The 19,806-nt window shown below is 44.7% G+C and overlaps 1 protein-coding gene across 4 annotated transcripts in view; it reads right to left on the bottom strand.

Annotated features, from left to right (window-relative positions):
• LOC131231549 (beta-glucosidase 22-like) overlaps window positions 1–19,565 on the bottom strand; it is a 92,775-nt gene extending 73,210 nt beyond the window's left edge. For 3 of the 4 annotated variants that reach the window (XR_009164428.1, XR_009164429.1, XM_058227770.1), the window contains exons 1-11: window positions 19,353–19,561; window positions 19,175–19,238; window positions 11,931–11,989; window positions 10,585–10,660; window positions 10,415–10,486; window positions 10,187–10,274; window positions 9,662–9,917; window positions 1,799–1,914; window positions 1,048–1,268; window positions 619–647; window positions 444–546 (exon numbers count right to left, since the gene is read on the bottom strand). Coding sequence is in view for 2 of the 4 variants with exons in the window: in XM_058227770.1 (XP_058083753.1) it covers window positions 444–546; window positions 619–647; window positions 1,048–1,268; window positions 1,799–1,914; window positions 9,662–9,917; window positions 10,187–10,274; window positions 10,415–10,486; window positions 10,585–10,660; window positions 11,931–11,989; window positions 19,175–19,238; window positions 19,353–19,490 (1,222 nt within the window). In the remaining 2 variants the exon portion in view is untranslated. Of the gene's footprint in view, window positions 1–443; window positions 547–618; window positions 648–1,047; window positions 1,269–1,798; window positions 1,915–9,661; window positions 9,918–10,186; window positions 10,275–10,414; window positions 10,487–10,584; window positions 10,661–11,930; window positions 11,990–19,174; window positions 19,239–19,352 lie in introns of all 4 variants that reach the window. The other variant, XM_058227767.1, reaches the window with a different exon arrangement.
• Between the last annotated feature and the right edge of the window lie 241 nt (window positions 19,566–19,806).

Genomic DNA, 19,806 nt, shown 5'->3' with positions numbered 1-19,806 from the left:
TACGTGGCCCACTTGAGATTTTGATCTACCTCAGTTTTGGGTTGATACCATAAAATTATCCGGAAAAATGGATGGACGGCATGGATGAGACATATAAATCATGTTGAGGTCCACAGAGCACCTACCACTAGCCATTGGTTAGTGGGGGGGGCAGTAGCCAATCCGTTTCCCGTTAGTAAGAGCTGTGAAGAAGAAATGAGCTGGGTGGGCCACACAGTCTCATCTGGACCGTTTACCCAGCTATTTAATAATCAGGCATGAGATTTAGCCCAGTTCCATTGTCTGAGATCAATAGACCCCCATGGATTGATTAATCCAATTAAGGTGGGGGTGGGCCTTTAATGTCATTGAATCTGCGCCTGGGCCCATCTAGTTCACTTCGTAGGGTGGACCCCACCTGTGAGAAGAACAGTGGTTTGAGCATCTTAAGGAAAATAGATTACCATTCTCTTGGATATAGATTGGAAGATCGTCGTACTCATTTTTAAAGTATTCTAGCAAGCTTTGCATGCTGGATGGAACGACCAACCGGTCCGTTGGCCCAACCTGATTCTAATTCCTGTTAGTGATGTCCAGTGATCAAATCAAAACCGAAATGATTAACGGTTTAGATCTTACCTTGCTTGTCGGTGCATCATCTTTTGAAGCTGCAATAAAATATCAACCATTGATGAGAGCTTGGAACATCAATCAAGTCTCTATGTTGAATTTCTCTAAATAAGAAGTGTATGCCAGATGAAAACGCGCGCCTCACACAAGCCAACATGACACGTGTGCACGATCCGGCCCGTTAATCAGGCAGACCACACAGTGAGTGCTCCTTGGCACAAAAATCCAATCACTTCACTCATCAGTGGGCCATGCTAGTAATAAATAAATAAATAAATAAATAAAACTCAGTTTGAAAATATACAATCAACATTCCAGATTCAACCTACATGTCTGGCCCACCTGATGAGTGTGCTGCTATGATTTTTAAGCCAGGAAACATTCACAACCTAACCCACAATAATGAAATCTGGAATATCACTCTTCTGAGGATCATACTTCGAAATTTGGCAAACATGTCTGCATTGAAGTCTCGAAGGTTGTTCTTCGCGCCATTAGAGTCATCCTCTACGTAGTTGGTTATATAATGGTTCACTCCAAGGAAGTCGATAGAGCCCTTCAACCGTTCTGATTCGGATTTGGTGAAAGATGGGATCCTTGACCCTGCATTCTTCTTCATGATCTCAGGATAGTCTCCAAACACCAACGGGTTGATGATCCTACGGTTACATGAGCTTCTCATAAGGCAGAAGTGGGCCATTGTGCATGCACATATGTAGACATCTACATATATTTATAATTATACATGTGCATGTATACGTGTGTGTGTATTTATATATATGAAAAAGGTTCTATGTGATCGAGCTCATGGGAACTTCCCATGAGGTCGAGCTGTGTGGGCCCCACCATGATGCATATTGAACATCTACCCCATCAGTCAGATGCACCATTCCATGGTGGGCCTAGGGCTTAAAAATAAATTCAATCCGTGACTTATGTGGGCCACACCACATACAAAAGTTGAGAGGGATTACCCTCCATTAAAACATTCATAATCATTTAAAGGGGACCCATCAAATGCAGTGTTGATGTTGGACATACATTATGGTGGGGCCCACACAGCTCCACGTCATAGGGAGTTCCCATGAGCTCGACCGTATAGAACTTTTTCCTATATATATATATATATATATATATATATATATATATACACACACACACACACAAACGTGTAGTTGTATGTACTTACCACCCATTATAGAAATCGAGGGCTCTTTTGGTTGCTTTAACGTCTGCTGTGGAGTTGGTAAAAGGGATACACCATAAAGCCCATACATTTATCCCTATGGAACCCCTTTGCTTGGCCTGCGTAGTAAGCCAGGTTAGTCCCCCTTTTATGGTGGGTCTGAGTTGGATGATAACGAGTCCGAGTCGACTCGGACATGGTCGAGTCAACTCGGGCCCATGGTTGAGTTGCTGAGTCAGAAGCCATTTAGGGAACCTTATGCTGTCTGACTGGGCCATGAGACAAGACCCAGTCACACACGCCCTATCAGGGACCATTCCTCTATCATGTGGTAAGAATTCTTATTTCTTCGTATCTTATTTTGGTGCAAATTCCTTTGTGGGCCAAAGTGACCCCACCTGTGATCAACAAAGGAGTTTACATTTGAGGGCCTATTGTGGGGGGACCCACAAATAATCATGAATGGATAATCACAGCCATAAAATTTAAGAACATGGCAAATGGATGGCAGTGATCTTAAAATCCATTTTCACAAGTTGTGATCTTAACTCAACCAATTCGAACGGTTGGTGATCGTCGACTCAGAATGGCATTGAAGCCATTGGAAATTTGCAACATATAAATTTTTGTCACACCTATTGAACGGCCAAGATCTGCCACAAAAGTGAGCGAGTTGGGCTTGGGCCTATTTGATTAGGCCTGTCATGGATCCAAACTGGGTTTAAGCCTGCAATTTAGTGTGGGCTCCTCGGCCTGGGCTTGGCTTTCATTTTAATCTTAGGCCCACATGCTGGCGGGCTGCTGATTTTTGGGCCTGAAAGGAATAAATGGACCAGATATGGCCCTAGATTCAACATCATTTTTGTATTATTATTAAGAGACCTGATTGTCCTAAATTTCTGGCCCAAAAAAACCATGGAGATTAAATAGGACCTATGATCATCTCGGGGAGCTCATGTGTATGGTATAAAGGTTCTTTTAGGGGCTTGCAAATGGGAAATGAAATTAGAGGTAAATGAATTGGGAGTAAATGGTTTATTCAGTTGTATTTGGACAAGAACAAATGAAATGCATTCAAAATTCAAATATTCTATTTGGACGGGAGTAGGTGGGAGGAAATAGAATGCATTAGAACTTTTTAATATATTGATATCCCAAAAGCAGCTTTCATATCCCAAATTATTGTACATATGTGATAGTTAACAGAGTGATTGTAATAAACCCATTGAAATATATACTTTCGCAAAGAATGAGAAAATTTCGAGCCTTGGGCTACCAACAAATATACAGATCACAACCAAGCAAAATGCCAATGTTTTTAACTATTCATCTAAATAGTTTGGATGATTCTATTGGTGTGATTTTAGTAATGTAACCGATGATTGAATTGTTTTGAAGTATCATCAGTGTCCTGCGTTTATGGTGGACATTCACCCCCATTTACTTCCAAATTTCTCTTCTAATAGAGGATTTCATTTAAAGGTCTATTTACTCCTAATTCATTTCATTTTCATGCATTTACTCCTGTCCGAATGCTCCTCAAAGGTGATTTACCTCCATTTACTCCCAATTCCTCCAATTTACCTTCATTTACTCTCAACCATACAACCCCTTAAGGTGGAGATCATTGTATTGTGCGTTGTGTTCCTAAAACATTAATCTCTACCATCCATAATGTCCAACCCACTTTGCATGAGCCACATATGAATCCAATATTCTGTTTTTGTTTTGAATGACTAATTTCTTCTAGAATGTTGAAAGGTAAAAGGTTAAACAGAAAGACGCCCCTATGGTAACTTAGAAATGCATATTTAACATTTTTTTAAAGGATATACCTCATGGAACCTTTTTCAAAGAAGTTTTCAACAAGCTACCTTGATTAATTCAAGTAATTATCGTCCTAGTACCTTCTGTTAGATTTTTAGTAGGAAGTTGGGAATGTTGCGATATGTCTTAAATCTGAGTCCTTTCGCAACTAGGATGTGAAAGAGAAATTGCCTAAACTATAAATAGGTGTTCCTAGGGCTTTTTTAGGGGATGGAAAATAATTCTAAAGCTTTCTAAAGGGGTTCTAGAGAAATCAAAGGGGTGTAGCAAGGGTGAGATTCGAGGTTGTTCGAATCGAGTAAGTCCTCTCTCTTTGTAATTTCTATTTTCATAGTGGAGATCTGTCGCTTTGTGCCATAGTTTTTTCCCATAAGGGTTTTCCAAGTTAAATCTGTGTTCTCTTGTGTGTGCTTGGTGTCATTGTATTGCTATCCTAAATCTAGATCTATGTGATTCCGCAGCAAAAATCACAACAAGTGGTATCAGAGCTATCGTTGGAGCACAGATCTGAATCTGAGGGATTAATAATAATGACGAGCACTAGGTATGAGATTGAGAAGTACTCAGGGAAAAATAATTTTGAGTTATGGAAAATCAAGATGATGAGTTCCTTAATCAAGCAAGGCGAAGATGGTACTCTTGAGGAGCGGAAGTCTACTATAACTAATGATGATTGGAATACTCTTGATAAGAAAGCTTTATCATCGATCCGTTTATATGTCACGGATGAGGTTCTCTACAACATCATGAGGGAAAAAACTGCAGCTAAGTTATGGGGGAAGTTAGAGGATGTCTATGCGAAAAAATCCTCTGAAAATTGCCTGCACTTGAAGCGGCAGTGGTATAACTTCAAGATGGCAGAGGGTGGAGATCTGGAGGCTCACATCAGCAACTTTAATAAATTGGTTTGCAAATTACTGGATATGGAGGAAGTGATGAAAGATGAAGAACAAGCATGTATGTTGCTGAATTCTCTTCCGGCGTCTTATGAGTCATTCAAGGACACAATGTGCTCAGCGAATAAAATCCTAAGTATCGACACCGTTATCTCGGCCCTTCAAGGGAAGGCCATGAGAAAGCTCAACGTCGACATGGGGATATCTTCTGATGCACTGTTTATAGGGGGTAGGAATTCTGAACAAGGTACAGGTTCTTCAGGTTCTAGATCCAAATCCAAGGGCAAGGGCAAAGGAAAGGTAAAGTGCTGGAATTGTGGGAAGGAAGGACATGTGAAGAAGGATTGTGAAAATCCAAAATCGAAGAGAGAAGATTCTGAGGCTTCATACAGGGAGGCCAATGTTGCCACATTAGATAAATTGAGTGGATGTGATGGTGATGTTTTGTCTGTGTCTACTATCAGACGACCATACGATGATCTTAAGGACGAGTGGATGTTAGACACAGGGGCATCTTTTCACATGACTCTTCATCGGAGTTGGTTCGCTAGCTACAGGGAGTGCGATGGTGGACAGGTGTTTATGGGCAATGGTTTTGCCTGTAATGTTACGGCCGTTGGTACGGTATGCATCAGGATGTTTGATGGGGTTGAGCATACCTTGACTGATATCAAGCACATTCCTGATTTGAAACAAAATCTGATTTCTTTTGGTGTACTTGATACAAAAGGATACAAGTACACAGGTATTGATAGTACTCTTAAGGTATCTAAGGGGGCACAGGTAATTATGAAAGCGCAACGACTCGGTAATATGTATAGGTTGATCGGGAGCACTTCAAAAGGTGGAGCTGCAGTGGATGTAGCAGATTTCACCTCTGCATGTGTGTGACATGTTGGGCATGGCCACATGAGCGGGCAGGGCAGGAAGGCTGAGACGCGTGGACAGGGATACAGAGCAGGTGGAGCAGCCACCTGTGAGAAGAATCACACAGCATAATCGCATGATATCGGTGAGGTACATGGACAACTCCAATATCGCAGGAGATTTATCTTCTATTCAGATGGCTCTAAGTGAGCCTGGTGTTGAGAAGTGAAAGGTGACTATGGGCGATGTGATGGATTCGTTGTACCAGACCGACATATGGGAGCGGGTGGAGCTTCCAGTGGGCCAGAGAGCGGTTGGATGCAGGTGGATCTTCAGGAGGATACAGCATAGATACAGGGCGAGGTTGGTAGCGAAGGGTTATGCTCGGAGAGAAGGGATCGACTTCTCAGAGATATTCGCACCGACAGTATAGCAGGTGTCTATTAGATCCGTAATTGGTGCTAGTTGGCTAATGTGATCTTGAGCTGGAAGGATGGATGTGGAGTCTACGAAAGTGAAGAGCAGATCTACATGAAGCAACCAGAGCAGTTCAAAGTTAAAGGGGCTGAGAAAAGACTTTGCAAGAGGTAGTGGTTCGACCTGTCACCTAGGCAGTGGTTTGATTCCTTCATGGTGAGTCAGGAATTAATGACATATTCGCCAATTATGACATGTCTGAAATCAATGTACTGAAAACTCGGTTAAGTGCGACATTCAAGATGAAGGATCGGGGGGCTGCAAAGATGGTTCTTGGCGTTTAGACTGAAGGAGGAGTAGGCTTTGGTAATCACAGGAGGAATAACTTATGTGTAGGTATTGATCAAGGATGTGATGAGTAAGGTAAAGCCGGAGAGCGTTCCCTACGCATCTCTCCTCAAGTTTTCCTCAGGACATGTCACAAAACAGATGAGGAAAAGCAAGATATCTCATGAGTTTTATTCGAATGCGGTTGGCAGCATATGCCATGGTTTGGATTAGACCGGTTATTTTATAGGCTGTCAGTGTTGTGAGCAAGTACCCCGGCAAGCAATATTGGGTAACGATGAGATGGTAAGAAGACTACGTCTTTCCTTTTGAGAAGACATGAGCAAAGATGGTTGGGCATGTGGATTCTAATCCAATGGACATGCTCTCCTAGATCGTTCCTGTAGAGAAGCTCAAGGTCTGTAAAACTTCTCTAGGCTTAGCGATGGTGTAAAAGGAAGATGGACTGTACAAGAGAAGCTATGATGTGGTGCAGAAATAAGAGAAGAGGTCAAGAAGCTACACGGTTGAAGATTGAAAATATGGTGGAGATTATTACGATATGTCTTAAATTTGAGTCCTTTCGCAACTAGGATGCGAAAGGGAAGTTGCCTAAACTATAAATAGGTATTCCTAAGGCTTTTCTAGGGGATAAGAAATAATTCTAAAGCTTTCTAAATGGGTTCTAGGGAAATCAAAGGGGTGTAGTAAGGGTGAGATTCGAGGTTGTTCGAATCGGGTAAGTCCTCTCTCTTTATAATTTTTATTTTCATAGTGGAGATCTGTCGCTTTATACCGTAGTTTTTTCCTGTAAGGGTTTTCTACGTTAAATCTGTGTTCTCTTGTGTGTGCTTGGTGTCATTGTATTGCTATCCTAGATCTAGATCTGTGTGATTCCGCAGCAAAAATCCCAACAGGGATATCTAGTGCAAGCAAGGTGTCGAAGGCTCGGATGGGTCCCACTATGATGTTAGGCCTAGGGCCCAAAAATCAGCACTATCCATGATTGAGGTGGACCATGCAATTAGAAAGTGTAAAGGGTAACACTCACCCTCCAAATTGTTTCCCATTGTGTGGCATGCCTGAATCACGTGTAAGCCTAATTTTTTTGCCCTAAGCCTAAATTTTGGTTTGGAATCTAATAGTTGGAGCAGTTTTTATATACTAAATACAGCAGGCCTGATAAAAATCAAGGCCGAACATCTCAATACCAATTGTGACCTTTGGTGTGACCAACCTGAAATCATAAGTTAGCTTGATTTTTTAACCCTAGGCCTAACGTGGAATTACACATCTAATGATCAGAGTGGATTTCACATACGTATTAAGGAGGACCCTTCAAAAATACCAATGGCCAACTAGTTAGACCACAAATTACAGTCCATCCAAAAGATGTCTTCCAACCTTTAATATGCATGCAATATCCGACCCCTCCAATGGGTTAGAATCACCATGGTGATTTCTTCGTGCAAATATCAGTTGCACTTATTCATTGGGCCTCACTTGTATTTTGCTATTTATCAAATGGTAGAAATTGCTTTCTATAGCCTAGACCACTGACTGATTAGATGGGGTTGATTTTTCAATAGTCGGTCCTTACTGTGAGCCCAACTTATCATAAGAGTAGGATTTTGCATTCAACTAACAGGTTGAAAGTTATATATTGGGTGGACCATAATGCTAAGTCAGTCTAACCTGTTGGACTTGACACATTCTTATAAAAAATAATAATAATAATAATAAATAATAATAATAATAATAATAAAATGCTCTAAGTGACCCAATTGAACGTGTATGTGAGATCCACTCGGACAATTAGATATGTAATCCCACATTAATCCCACACTAAAATTGGGAACAGTTGGGACAGAGACATAGGACCTTGATTGCTAGGATTATATGAAATCCACTCCAATCAAAGTACTTGATTCAGGTAGGGTGCACTGAGGGAAGTAGTGTGGATTTCATATAAACATCACTCTTGGGCCTACCTATGCTTTTTTCTTTTTTTTTTTTGTAATTTTTTAATAAGTCATTTTTTAAAAATGAATTGTTTAATAATAGTTTAATTTTACAGCTACTAATTTAGTTCTTCCTAAATTTTCTAAGAAATTCTTATAGTTTTTACTTTTCTTCTCTTTACAATCTCTCCAATCACATCCAAGGAAGGCCATATACATAGATGCACCACATCAAAGGTGGGACCCTCATAATGGATGGGGGACATTGAAATTAGGCCCACCTGATGGATAGTTGACATTGAAGGTGGGTTCACATGATAGATGGTTGACATCTAAGGAGGTGGGCCGCGCACGACAAATGATCCACATCAAAGGTGGGACCCAGATGATGGATTATGGACATTAAAGGTGTGCCCAAATCATGGACGGTTGACATCGAAAGTGGGCCTAAACGACCCATGTTGAAGGTATGTAGCACACGATAGATGGTCCACATCAAAGGTGAGACCCACGTGATGGTTGTTGGGCATTGAAGGTGTGCCTACATGATCGGTGATTGATATCAAAGGTGGCCCACATGATGAATAAACCATATTGAAGGTGGGGCCCCACAAGATAGATGGTCCACATCAAGGTGGGCCCACATAATGAATGGTTCACATCAAAGGTGAGCCTCACATGATTGATGGCCCACATCGAGTTTGGCCCTGCATGATGGATGGTCCACGTCAAGTGGGCCCCACTTGAATGGTCCACATCCAATGTCTTGCTTGATGGACGACCCATATTCAAGGTTGGCAAACTTGATGGATCGTCCAGGTTGAAGGTGAGCCCTGCCCGATGGACAATGGACATCAAAAGTGGCCCCAAATGATGGATGACCCACGTCAAAGGTGGCCCACATGAAGGTTGGTCCACATCGAAGTTGGGCCGATAGATGGTCGGCATAAAAGGTGGCCCCGCATGATGGACGACCCACATCGAAGGTGGGTCCCACCTTTGGTTGCCCATTCCTATTTATTTGATGATTTTAGCCATCCAATCAATAGTGACAATGTTGGTCAATCACATTCATCCTAATACAATTGTTGTAATTTTAAAAAATCACACCATCTTTGAAAAAAAAACTTTCATTAGAATATTTTACCGAAGGTACTCATTCCCTGTAAGAACTTTTTTTTAATTATGAAAGAGTAATTTTAATGAGCCAGCTTTCCTAAACTCAAATGTCTGTGCAATAAAGCTCTTGCATACATGCCACACATGCCATCATTGCATGCATGGTAGGTCTAACATCCCAATCCATCCATCTAAGCCCATCCATTGGTTAGGTGGGTTATAGTCAGCAAAACAAATGTATGGCTCTGAAAAACTTGGTTGAAGTTTTCTATCCCATCCACATGTTTCCAATATTGTGGGGCCTACGTACTGAACGAACCAGATTTATTCTTGGGAAAACATATATAAGATCCGACCAACTTGATGGATGGATTGGATCTCTCTCCTACGTGTATACAAGCTTTATCGTACGACCATGTGCAAGCAGGCAACGTAGTAATCAAAGAACTCACTTGGTATTTTTCTCTATACAAAGCTGCAGCTGATGCATGTGCCAGCAAGTAATGGTGGACTACTATGTACGGCTCCACAGAGGAGTTGCCAACTGTGCATTTCACGCCAAATGGATAGGAGCATCGCCCAGGTGGAAAGGTCCCACTGTCGTAAGCTCCAAGGGCTGCGACATTGGGTTCATTTAGGGTGGTCCAGTGGGCCACCCTATCACCAAATTCCCTAAAGCATGCATCTGTATAGGCTGTAAAATCCTCCCTGAATCAAATCAAAGCCAATTAATATTATCATTGTTCTTCTAAATGCCAGCATGACACATGTCCCGGACATCTGAGCCATGCATCAGGTGGACCCCACCAAAAAGTACTTGCCAACTGTCCACATTTATGGCCAGCCTGATACACGGCCTGGAATGTCTTTCGTACGGGTAGATCTACTTGTGGAGCTTGATGCATGGATTGGACGTTATTCACATGTGCCATGCTAGCACGTGTGGGATTATTAGTTGGTAGAACTATTCAACTTACACTATCTTTGGGCTTAGCCATCCTCCATATTCATCTTGAAGTATTTGAGGGAGATCCTCATGGTAGATGGTAATATGTGGTTGAATTCCTGCATCCAACAGGAAAACGAAATGGGTGTGGGACATCCACTCCGTACATCAGGTCAGGCCCTCACTTTATATGGTGAGATTAAAAGATCAGGCCAATCAACTCATTAGATTGGAAGAAGAAGAAGACGAAGAAGAATACCATGGTTGACCAGCTCATTGATGAGATTGTTGTAGTACTGGACACCTTTAGGATTAACGGCTCCTCTTCCAACTGCATCAAGCGGACGTTAATCGCATTGGACATACAAAATTTCTATGAATGGTTAATATGGCTAAGTAAGAAAAAGAAATGTGGGGAAAAATACACACGTGGGAGGAGCCTTGACCAAGATATGGAAAATCTGTAGACATCAAGGCCCATCTCACTCATCAGCTTCACATCTTCCTGCAAGGCTTGTAATCAACAGGTTAGTCGTCCACATACATATGCAAATACACATACCATGGTTAAAAGACTCGACCTGACTCGTTCGGCCTGAATCAAGTTGTGACTAGGGCTGAAAGTTGAGCCGGTTCAACTCGACTGACCTGTGACCGACCCAACAGTGGGTTGGGCTTGGGCAGGATGTATTGGGTTCGGTCTCATAAAACTTGGGTCGGGCTTGGGTTGAGGTCTCGGGTTGGTCTCGTAAAACTTGGGTCGGGCTTGAGTTGACGTCTCGGGTTGCCCGACCTAACTCGATCAATATATAAGTTACTTATAAGTTATAATCGAGTGTGAATAGTATGTGTTGAAGGCATTTGAAATTTTACTGCAGTCAGGTCTCATTGGTCTACATCATTTCTGATAACTCAAGCTAACGAGATACATTGGATCTCTCTCCCAAATAAATTGCATGCTGCACAACACGACTTTTGAAGTTCTTTATAATAAATAATTACATGTATAATTAATAAAACCATAGGTACAAAAAATAAGATATATATTAAAATATAATAGACTAATGTGATAATGAAAAATATTAGCATATATCCACCCAACTAGCCTGACCAAGCTTGCTTGGGTTGAGAGAATTCCTAACCCGAGGTTGGGTTGGATTAGTGTTGAGGTATAGGAATTGGGTTGGGCTGGGGTTGAGCACCGACCCGACCCGACCCGACCCAACCCAACCCAACCCAACCCGACCCGCCTGACTTTCAGCCATAGTTGTGACTCGCATGAGTCAGGGCTGAATCGGCTTGACTCGAGGGTGACTCATGGCACCAAATCAGATGGGGTTCGATTGAGTCGAGTTGACCCGTATGAGTCGACTCAGATTCTTCCCTCTTATAACCTTAGCATACGCATATGGGAGACAGAATTCCCCTGGTGTTGACCTCTGTGGGCTCCACCGTGATTGGTGCCAGCAATCCAACCCGTTCATCAGATGCAACCCAGTCACCCATTTTAGGCCTAAAGACCAAAATAACTCTGGTGGGCCACACCATAGGAAACAGTAACGGAGGGCAACCACTATAAGATTATTATTTTTTCTTGGCCCACCATGTTATTTATATGCTATCCAATCCGTTCATCATATGCAGGCCCTATGGATTAAGGGGCATCCCAAAAAATAGGCCATTCCAAAACATAGGTAGTCAACACTAGTCGACTTAGTGGTTAAATGATTTTAGACCTTTTCAGATGGTGTCAGTCGCCTAATTTTTCGATGTACCTTATATTTGTGGTATTGATCTGCAGCTACGTCTGCTGTGCTATTGTCCACCATTTTCCCTGCAAATTTTCACATATCTTGGATTTCGTTTCAACAAATAAACAAAGGAAAAGGAGGAATTTGAAAGTATGGGGCCCGTGATTCGTTGATCGAGACCATTGGTCTGCTAGATCCCAGTGTGGACGGGACATCCCTCATAAGTCTCATTGTTAGAAAAATCGTAACCTTTCAATTTGTGGACTGCAATGAGATCTATACCATTCAATTGGTATTTCCAATAGCGAGTGGGCCATGGTAAGGTAGTCACAACGCTTGGGCAATTCTAGCCGTTTAATTGATGCGTACAAATGATCTGTCTGCTAGATGGTTTAGATGGTCCGATGGACGAAATCTATTGTCAGTAGCCAGTTAACCGCGGAGATCAAGGGATGTACGGTCCACATCATCACACACGTGCCGCATGCATGGGAAACAGTCAGTGACTAAAGAATGCTCTGGGCTTGCCTCAGCTTAAGGCCCAATATATAGCCCAGTCTAACTTACATAACAATTGGTGGGCCCGAACACCCGAGCCGACTTAGGTCGGGACGTATGTAAGTTTCCATACGTTCGAGCTGTGTCGGGCCAAAGTGTAGCTTATGTGCTATCCAAACCGTCCATCAGCTGAGACTGCCCATTTTCGGCCCAGATGTCAAAAATAACCCTAAAATCCATAAGGATGCGGATCTCTTGCTGAAGCCTTTCGCAGGAAATGCTAGGTGGGGCCCAGCGTGATGTTTACGAGAAATCTACTCCGTCCATCCGTCTTTCCGGATCATTTTAGGACAATAGACCAAAAATCGAATAGATCCAAAACTCAAGCCGGCCATACGTGAGGAAACAGTGGGGATTCAGTGACCACCAGTGAAACATTTGTGTGGCCGCAAAAGTTTTGTATCAGGCAAGCTTTTGGTGCTTTCACTTAATTCCACTTAATACCTGTACCTGCCTTATTTTTTGGATCATATCTTAAAATTATACGAGAAAAACGATAAACCGCGTGGATAAAATATTTACATCAACGTAGGCCCCACGGATCCTTGCCCGGACGGATCACCGAGAGCAATAGAGACCGAGGCACTCACCGTTGAAAACTATACTGTCTGCGTTACCAAAAATGCCATGTGCATGTCAGCCAATCGATTCATGAGAGGCACCTCATCAGGATGAAACATGTTGATGATAAAATCTGGATCACTTGATGACAAAATCTGGATCACCCTCCACTCCATGCTAGGTGCCTCCGAAGAACCCTAGTCCTTCCAATGTAGATGGGACTCTTATTTATAGTGAAGATATGACAGTGTATTCTGTAATTCCAGGCATAATTTTAGCCATTACACAAGATGACAGAAAGTGATGGATGCCAGCAGTTACGCAAGAATCACGTCGTGGGCAGTTACTCCTATCATGCGTTACTGGAAGAGAATCTCGTACCTAACTGATCTGCCCCAGCCGAGTTGACCGAGGCCGAGCCAAGCTGACCTGTCGAGGCCGAGCTGACCAGCCGAGCCGACCTGCCGAGGTCGAGCTAAACTACCGAGGCCGGGTAGACCTGTTGAGGCGGAACTGAAATGTTAAGGCCGAGCTGACCTACTGAAGCTGAGCTGAGCTGGCGAGGCCAAGCAGAGGTGCCGAGCTGAGCTGGTTTGGCGAGGCCAAGCAGAGGTGCCGAGCCGAGCTGGTTTTGGCCGACATCTCTGCCTTGGCCATTGAGGAGCTCATTAATCATAATCAGCGCTGGTTGACCTCATATCTTGCGGAGCTGTCCGAGCCGACCTCTTCTCTTTGGTCAGGCCATTTTTACCCGTAACAGTAAGCCCCCTACTTTTGAGCTCGCCTAGCGGGTTTGTAAAGTAAGTTGGTTTTGTTGAGGTCGGACATTTTAGATGAGTAGGAGCGTTGGAGTGAGCTCTTGCTTCCCAGTTGATCTTGTCATTTGCTTTTGTTAAACAGATGGGTTGGCTGCAATGACCCCTTCATGAGGAGCCAAGCAGTTTCCTTAGGATGATTATTTTCTCTTGTACTATGAGATCCTCATTGTAGATCGCGCGATTCGAATAGCGTTACCAATTAGTGGTCCGACCTCTTCTTTAAGGGTCGAACGACTGGTGAGGACTGTTTTTTCCTTACACTAAGAGAAGTCCTCAGTAGTTCGTGTAGCTCAGATTGTAGAAAAAGATATTTTCTTCCCGATTTGGGGAAGCTCTTCCATAGTAGAATTCATGGTAGAGGACTTTTTTCCCTTTTAGAAAGAGAGATCACCCTTGTCAAGTAGGTCGGCCAGTCGACGCGCTCCTAGTCAAATGACCTCTTGAGTCCCCGGGAGTAGTAGACCTTCATACGTTTAGCATCCCATAGGCGAGATAAGAGCCCCCCATGTCTTTTAGTCGAAACGTCGCTCAGTATTTAATGTCGAGCTCCGAGTTGGCCGATGAGTCTTATTGTTGAGGTTAGCTGTCGAGGCCGAGCTGACCTGTTCAAGCTGAGTTGACCTGACCGAGGTCGAGTTGAGTCGACTAGGATCGAGCTGAGCTGACCGAGGTCGAGCAGAGCTGCCGAGGCCGAGCTATTATGCCAAGGCCAAACTGACATGCCGAGGCCAGGCTAACCTGTCAAGGCCGAGCGGGCCTGTTGAGGCCAAGCTGAGCTGCCGAGGCCGAGTTGAGCTGACCTATTGAGGTCGAGTTGCTCTGTTGAGGCCAAGCTGGCCTGCTGAGGCCGAGTTGAGCTGACATGTCGAGGCCGAACTGACATGCCGAGGCCGAGCTAACCTGTCGAGGCTGAGAGGGCCTGTTGAGGCCGAGCTGAGCTGACCGAGGTCGAGCTGACCTGTTAAGACTGAGGTGAGCTGACCGAGGCCGAGCTAACCTGGTGAGGCCGAGCGGGCCTGTTGAGACCGAGCAGGCCTGTTGAGGCCGAGTTGACCTGATAAGGCCGAGTTGCTCTGCCGAGGCCAACCTAAACTGTCGAGGCCAAGTGGACTTGACTGAAGCCGAGCGGGCCTGTTGAGGCCGAGTTGACCTGATGAGGCCGAGCTGCTCTGCTGAGGCCAAGTTGAACTGTCGAGGCCGAACTGACATGCCGAGGCCGAACTAACCTATCAAGGCTAAGCGGGCCTGTTGAGGCCGAGCTGAGCTGACCGAGGTCGAGTTGACCTGTTGAGACCGAGGTGAGCTGACCTAGTGAGGCCGAGCAGGCCTGTTGAGGTCAAGTTGACCTGATGAGGCCAAGTTGCTCTGCCGAGGCCAAGCTAAATTGAACTGTATAGGCCGAGCTGACCTCCCGACGTCGAACTGACATGCCGAGGCTGAGCTAATCTGTCAAGGCTGAGCGGGCCTGTTGAGGCCGAGCTGACCTGACCTGACCTGTTGAGACTGAGGTGAGTTGACCTGGTGAGGTCGAGCGGGCTTGTTGAGTTCGAGTTAACCTAATGAGGCCAAGCTGAACTGTCGAGGCCAAGCTAACCTGTCAAGGCTGAGCGGGCCTGTTGAGGCCAAGTTGAGCTGCCGAGGACGAGCTGAGCTGATCGAGGTTGACATGACCTGTTGAGGTCGAGCTGTTCTGCTGAGGCTAAGCTGGCCTGCGGAGGCTGAGCGTAGCTGACATGTCGAGGCCGAGCTAACCTGTTAAGGTTGAGCAGGCCTGTTGAGGCCAAGCTAAGCTGTTGAGGCCGAGCTGAGTTGACCGAGGTTGAAATGACCTGTTGAGGTCAAGCTAACCTGTCAAGGCCGAGCGGGCCTGTTGAGGCCGAGCTAAGCTGACCGAGGTCGAGCTAACCTATTAAGACCGAGGTGAGCTGACCTGGTGAGGCCGAGCGGGCCTGTTGAGGTCGAGTTGACCTGATGAGGCTAAGTTGCTCTGCCGAGGCCAAGATGAACTGTCGAGGCCGAGCTGACCTGTTGAGCCCGAACAGACATGCCGAAGCCGAGCTAACCTGTTAAGGCTGAGCGGGCCTGTTGAGATCAAGCTGAGCTGCCGAGGCCGAGCTGAGCTGACCGAGTTTGACATGACTTGTTGAAGTCAAGCTGCTTTGGTGAGGCTAAGCTGGCCTGCGAAGGCTGAGCGGAGCTGACATATCGCGGCCGAGCTAACCTGTCCAGGCTGAGCGGGTCTGTTGAGGTTAAGCTGAGCTGCTGAGGCCAAGCTGAGCTGACTGAGGTTGAACTGACTTGTTGAGGTCAAGCTGCTCTACTGAGGCCAAGCTAGCCTGCTGAGGGTGAGCCGAGCTGACATGTTGAGACCGAACTGACATGGCGAGGCTGAGCTAACCTGTCAAAGTTGAGCAGGCCTGTTGAAGCCAAGCTAAACTGTCGAGGCCGAACTGACCTGTTGAGGCCGAGCAAGCCTGTCAAGGAAGAGCTCTGACTTGGCTGCAGCAAATGATTCTGAAAGAGATCTGGCTTGGCTCCACAGATGCTTCAGGAAGAGATCTGACGTGGCTGCAATAAAAGCTTCAGGAAGTGCTCCATGAAGAAAGGAAGTGTTCTAACTTGGCCGCAGCAAATGCTCCAGGAAGAGCTCTGACTTGACCGCAGCAAATGCTCTGACTTGGTCGGGCCAAGCTGTTAAGGTCGAGCTGAGCTGCCGAGGCCAAGCTAACCTGCCGAGGCCGAGCTGAGCTGTCGAGGAACAAATCTAACTTGGCTGCAACAAATGATTCTGGAAGAGCTCTCGCTAGGCTGCAACAATGACATCTGGAGCTTTCTTCTTTGCTTTCGCCATTACGGTTTTTTTGGTAGAGTAGGAACGGTCTTTTATTTCATTTCCCACAGACGGCGCCAAAAATATTGATGATAAAATCTAGTTCACTTGATGACAAAATCTGGATCACCCTCCACTCCATGCTAGGTGCCTCCGAAGAACCCTGGTCCTTCCAATGTAAATGGGACTCTTATTTATAGTGAAGATATGACAGTGTATTCCGTAATTCCAGGCACAAATTTAGCCATTACACAAGATGACAGAGAGTGATGGATGCCGGCAGTTACGCAAGAATCACGTTGTGGGCGGTTACTCCTATCGTGTGTTACTGGAAGAGAATCTCGTACCTAACTGATTTGCCCGAGCCGAGCTGACTGTCGAGGCCGAGCCGACCTGCCGAGGCCGAGTAGACCTATTGAGGTGGAGCTGAAATGTTAAGGCCGAGCTGACCTACTGAGACTGAGCTGAGCTGGCGAGGCCGAGCAGAGGTGTCGAGCCGAGCTGGTTTGGCGAGGCCAAGCAGAGGTGCCGAGCCGAACTGGTTTTAGTCAACATCTCTACCTTGGCCATTGAGGAGCTCATTAGTCATGACCAGCGCTGGCTAACCTCATGTCCTGTTGAGTTGTCCGAGCCGACCTCTTCTCTTTGGTCAGGCCAATTTTACCCGTAACAAAACATTAGGCCCTTCCATCACTCAAGTGGGGCACACAACGTGAATATAGAGTTTTTAAGCAGTTTGACCCATCTAAATTTTGTATGGGCTTGATTATTGGGATGTACGGTTAACATTGGGTTTATCATCTGTTAGCCGGTTCGGTGCTAGTCCATGCTCCGTGGCCCCACCACGATGCGTGCGTTTTATCCTCACAGTACATCCATTTTGACTGATCATTTTAGGGCATGAGCCAAAAAATGAGACGAATCCAAATTCAGGTAAACTACACCATAAGAAATAGTGGTGATTAAATGTCTGCCATTAAAAACTTCATAAGTCCCACTGTAATGTTTGTTAGCCATCCAACTCGCCGAATAGGACACAAAGACCTATGGGTCCCACCATGATATATGTTTTGTATCCACACCGTCCATCCATTCGGAGAGATCATTTTAGGGTATGACCTAAAGAATGAGTCAGATCCAAATCTCAAGTGGACCCCACCACATAAAACAGTGGAGAGAACGATGGCCACCATTAAATACTTCTAAACGCCACAAAAGTTTTAGATCAAGCTTATATTTGTTTTTTCCCCTTCGTTGATGTGTGTTAACTTATGAACAGATTGGATCTCAAATAAACATAATGATGGACCGTACCAAAGTTTCAACGGCGGGCGTCACTCTCTCCACTGTTTTCCGGTGTGTCTACTGCAGCTTTGAATTTGTTTCCATATTTGGTTCATGCCCTAAAATAATCTTTAAAATGGATGGACGGTGCAGTAGGGCCACGGAACTTGACATCACTTCAGAAGCGACTATCGCTACTCAACCTGACAGTAGCTAATCCGCATCCGCAGGTGGGTGGAGAAATTAATTCCGACCATCCGTTTCGTGAACTCATTTTAGAACATGAAACTAAAACAGAGGCGGATCCAAAACTCAAGTGGGCCACATGATAAGAAATACTAGGGATTTGAGATATTGAAACATTGGTATGGCCAGGCCGTATGATCTTCATGGTATCCTATGAAGGTTTTAACCGTCCCACTTTTTACTCTCGTGTGGTCCGCTTAGAGTTTTGGATACGCTTCCGTTTCAGTCGCATGACCTGAAATGAGCTCGCAAAACGGATGGACGGGGTGGATTTCTCACAAACATTACGGTGAGCCCCACCTAGCATCCAGCGCAGGTAAACGGATTGCCTACTCCCCTGCCACCAGCCCGATGGCTGACGGTCGGTGCTCTGTGGGCTCCACCATGATGTATATGTGTCATCCATTCCGTTCATCCATTTTTACAGATCATTTTAGGGCTTGACACCAAAAAATTCTAGGGATATAAACATCAAGTGGACCACACCACAGGAAAACAATAGTGATTGGATATCCACCATTAAAATCCTCCTGAGGCCCACTGTACTTTTTATTTGACATCCAATCTATTGATTAGGTCATATAGACCCAGATTAATGGGGAAAAAAAAGATCGGCTTAATCCAAAACTTTCATGGCCCCCAAAAAGTTTTTAATGGTCTACGTTCATTCAACACTGCATCTTGTAAAGTGGTCGACTTGATATTGGGATATACCTAATTTCTGGTCTCGTACTATAAAATGATCTAGAAAAATAGATCGACGGCATGGATGAAACACATACATCATGATGGGGCCCACAGAGCATTGACCATCAGCCATTGGCGGGTGGCAGGGGAGCAGCTAATCCGTTTCCCATGAGATCCATGCGTATCTGAACCATTTTCCATCCGAATCCATTGCGAGGCCCGTAGATGGACAGTTTCGATTGACGCATCATCATGCCACGTGTACTTTAGGGATTCACACAGACCTTCGTGAGTGAAAGTGTCCCAAACACTCGGAGTCCTTCCATCCTCAGCTACTGCACCTTCAACCTGCATCAAATGCTCCCACAAAAGGGCAACTTGGTCATTAAAAAATAAATCATTATTACAAAATTACACCTATAAGGATGAAAATGACACTTTCCATTAGAGAGAGAGGCATACCTGAAAAGCTGAGGTTCCAGCACCGAAAAGAAAGCCTGGTGGGAAGTCATCTCTGCTAAGCTTAAGGGTATTTTGGGAAAACCCAACTTCTGATAAAGTTGAAAGCAGAAGGAGAAATAGAGAAGATACACCCAACATCTTGTGTATTGACTCTGTCGATAGTCTTCCCTGGCTTTTTCTCCTTCACAAGCCTCTTTTTCTACTCTTCAATTCGACAACTTTTATGGAAGCGGATTGCCTGGTGTACTACACACCAGCTATATAGCTCCTGTAGGTACGTGTCGCGCGAAGACGAGCACTGACGCTCCTCGAGCTCCGAGTTGTACGAACGGTTCAAAGGAGATCAAAGTTACATGGACCCTACAGTGATTTATTTATTATATCTACACCGTTCATCTATTTTTAGAGATTATTTTAGAGCATTATGAAAAATATGAATTATATCCGATGATCA

Source organism: Magnolia sinica, chromosome 17 (assembly GCF_029962835.1).
Source record: "Magnolia sinica isolate HGM2019 chromosome 17, MsV1, whole genome shotgun sequence".
Taxonomy (NCBI): Eukaryota; Viridiplantae; Streptophyta; class Magnoliopsida; order Magnoliales; family Magnoliaceae; genus Magnolia; species Magnolia sinica.
This window is presented reverse-complemented; position numbering and strand designations above follow the sequence as displayed.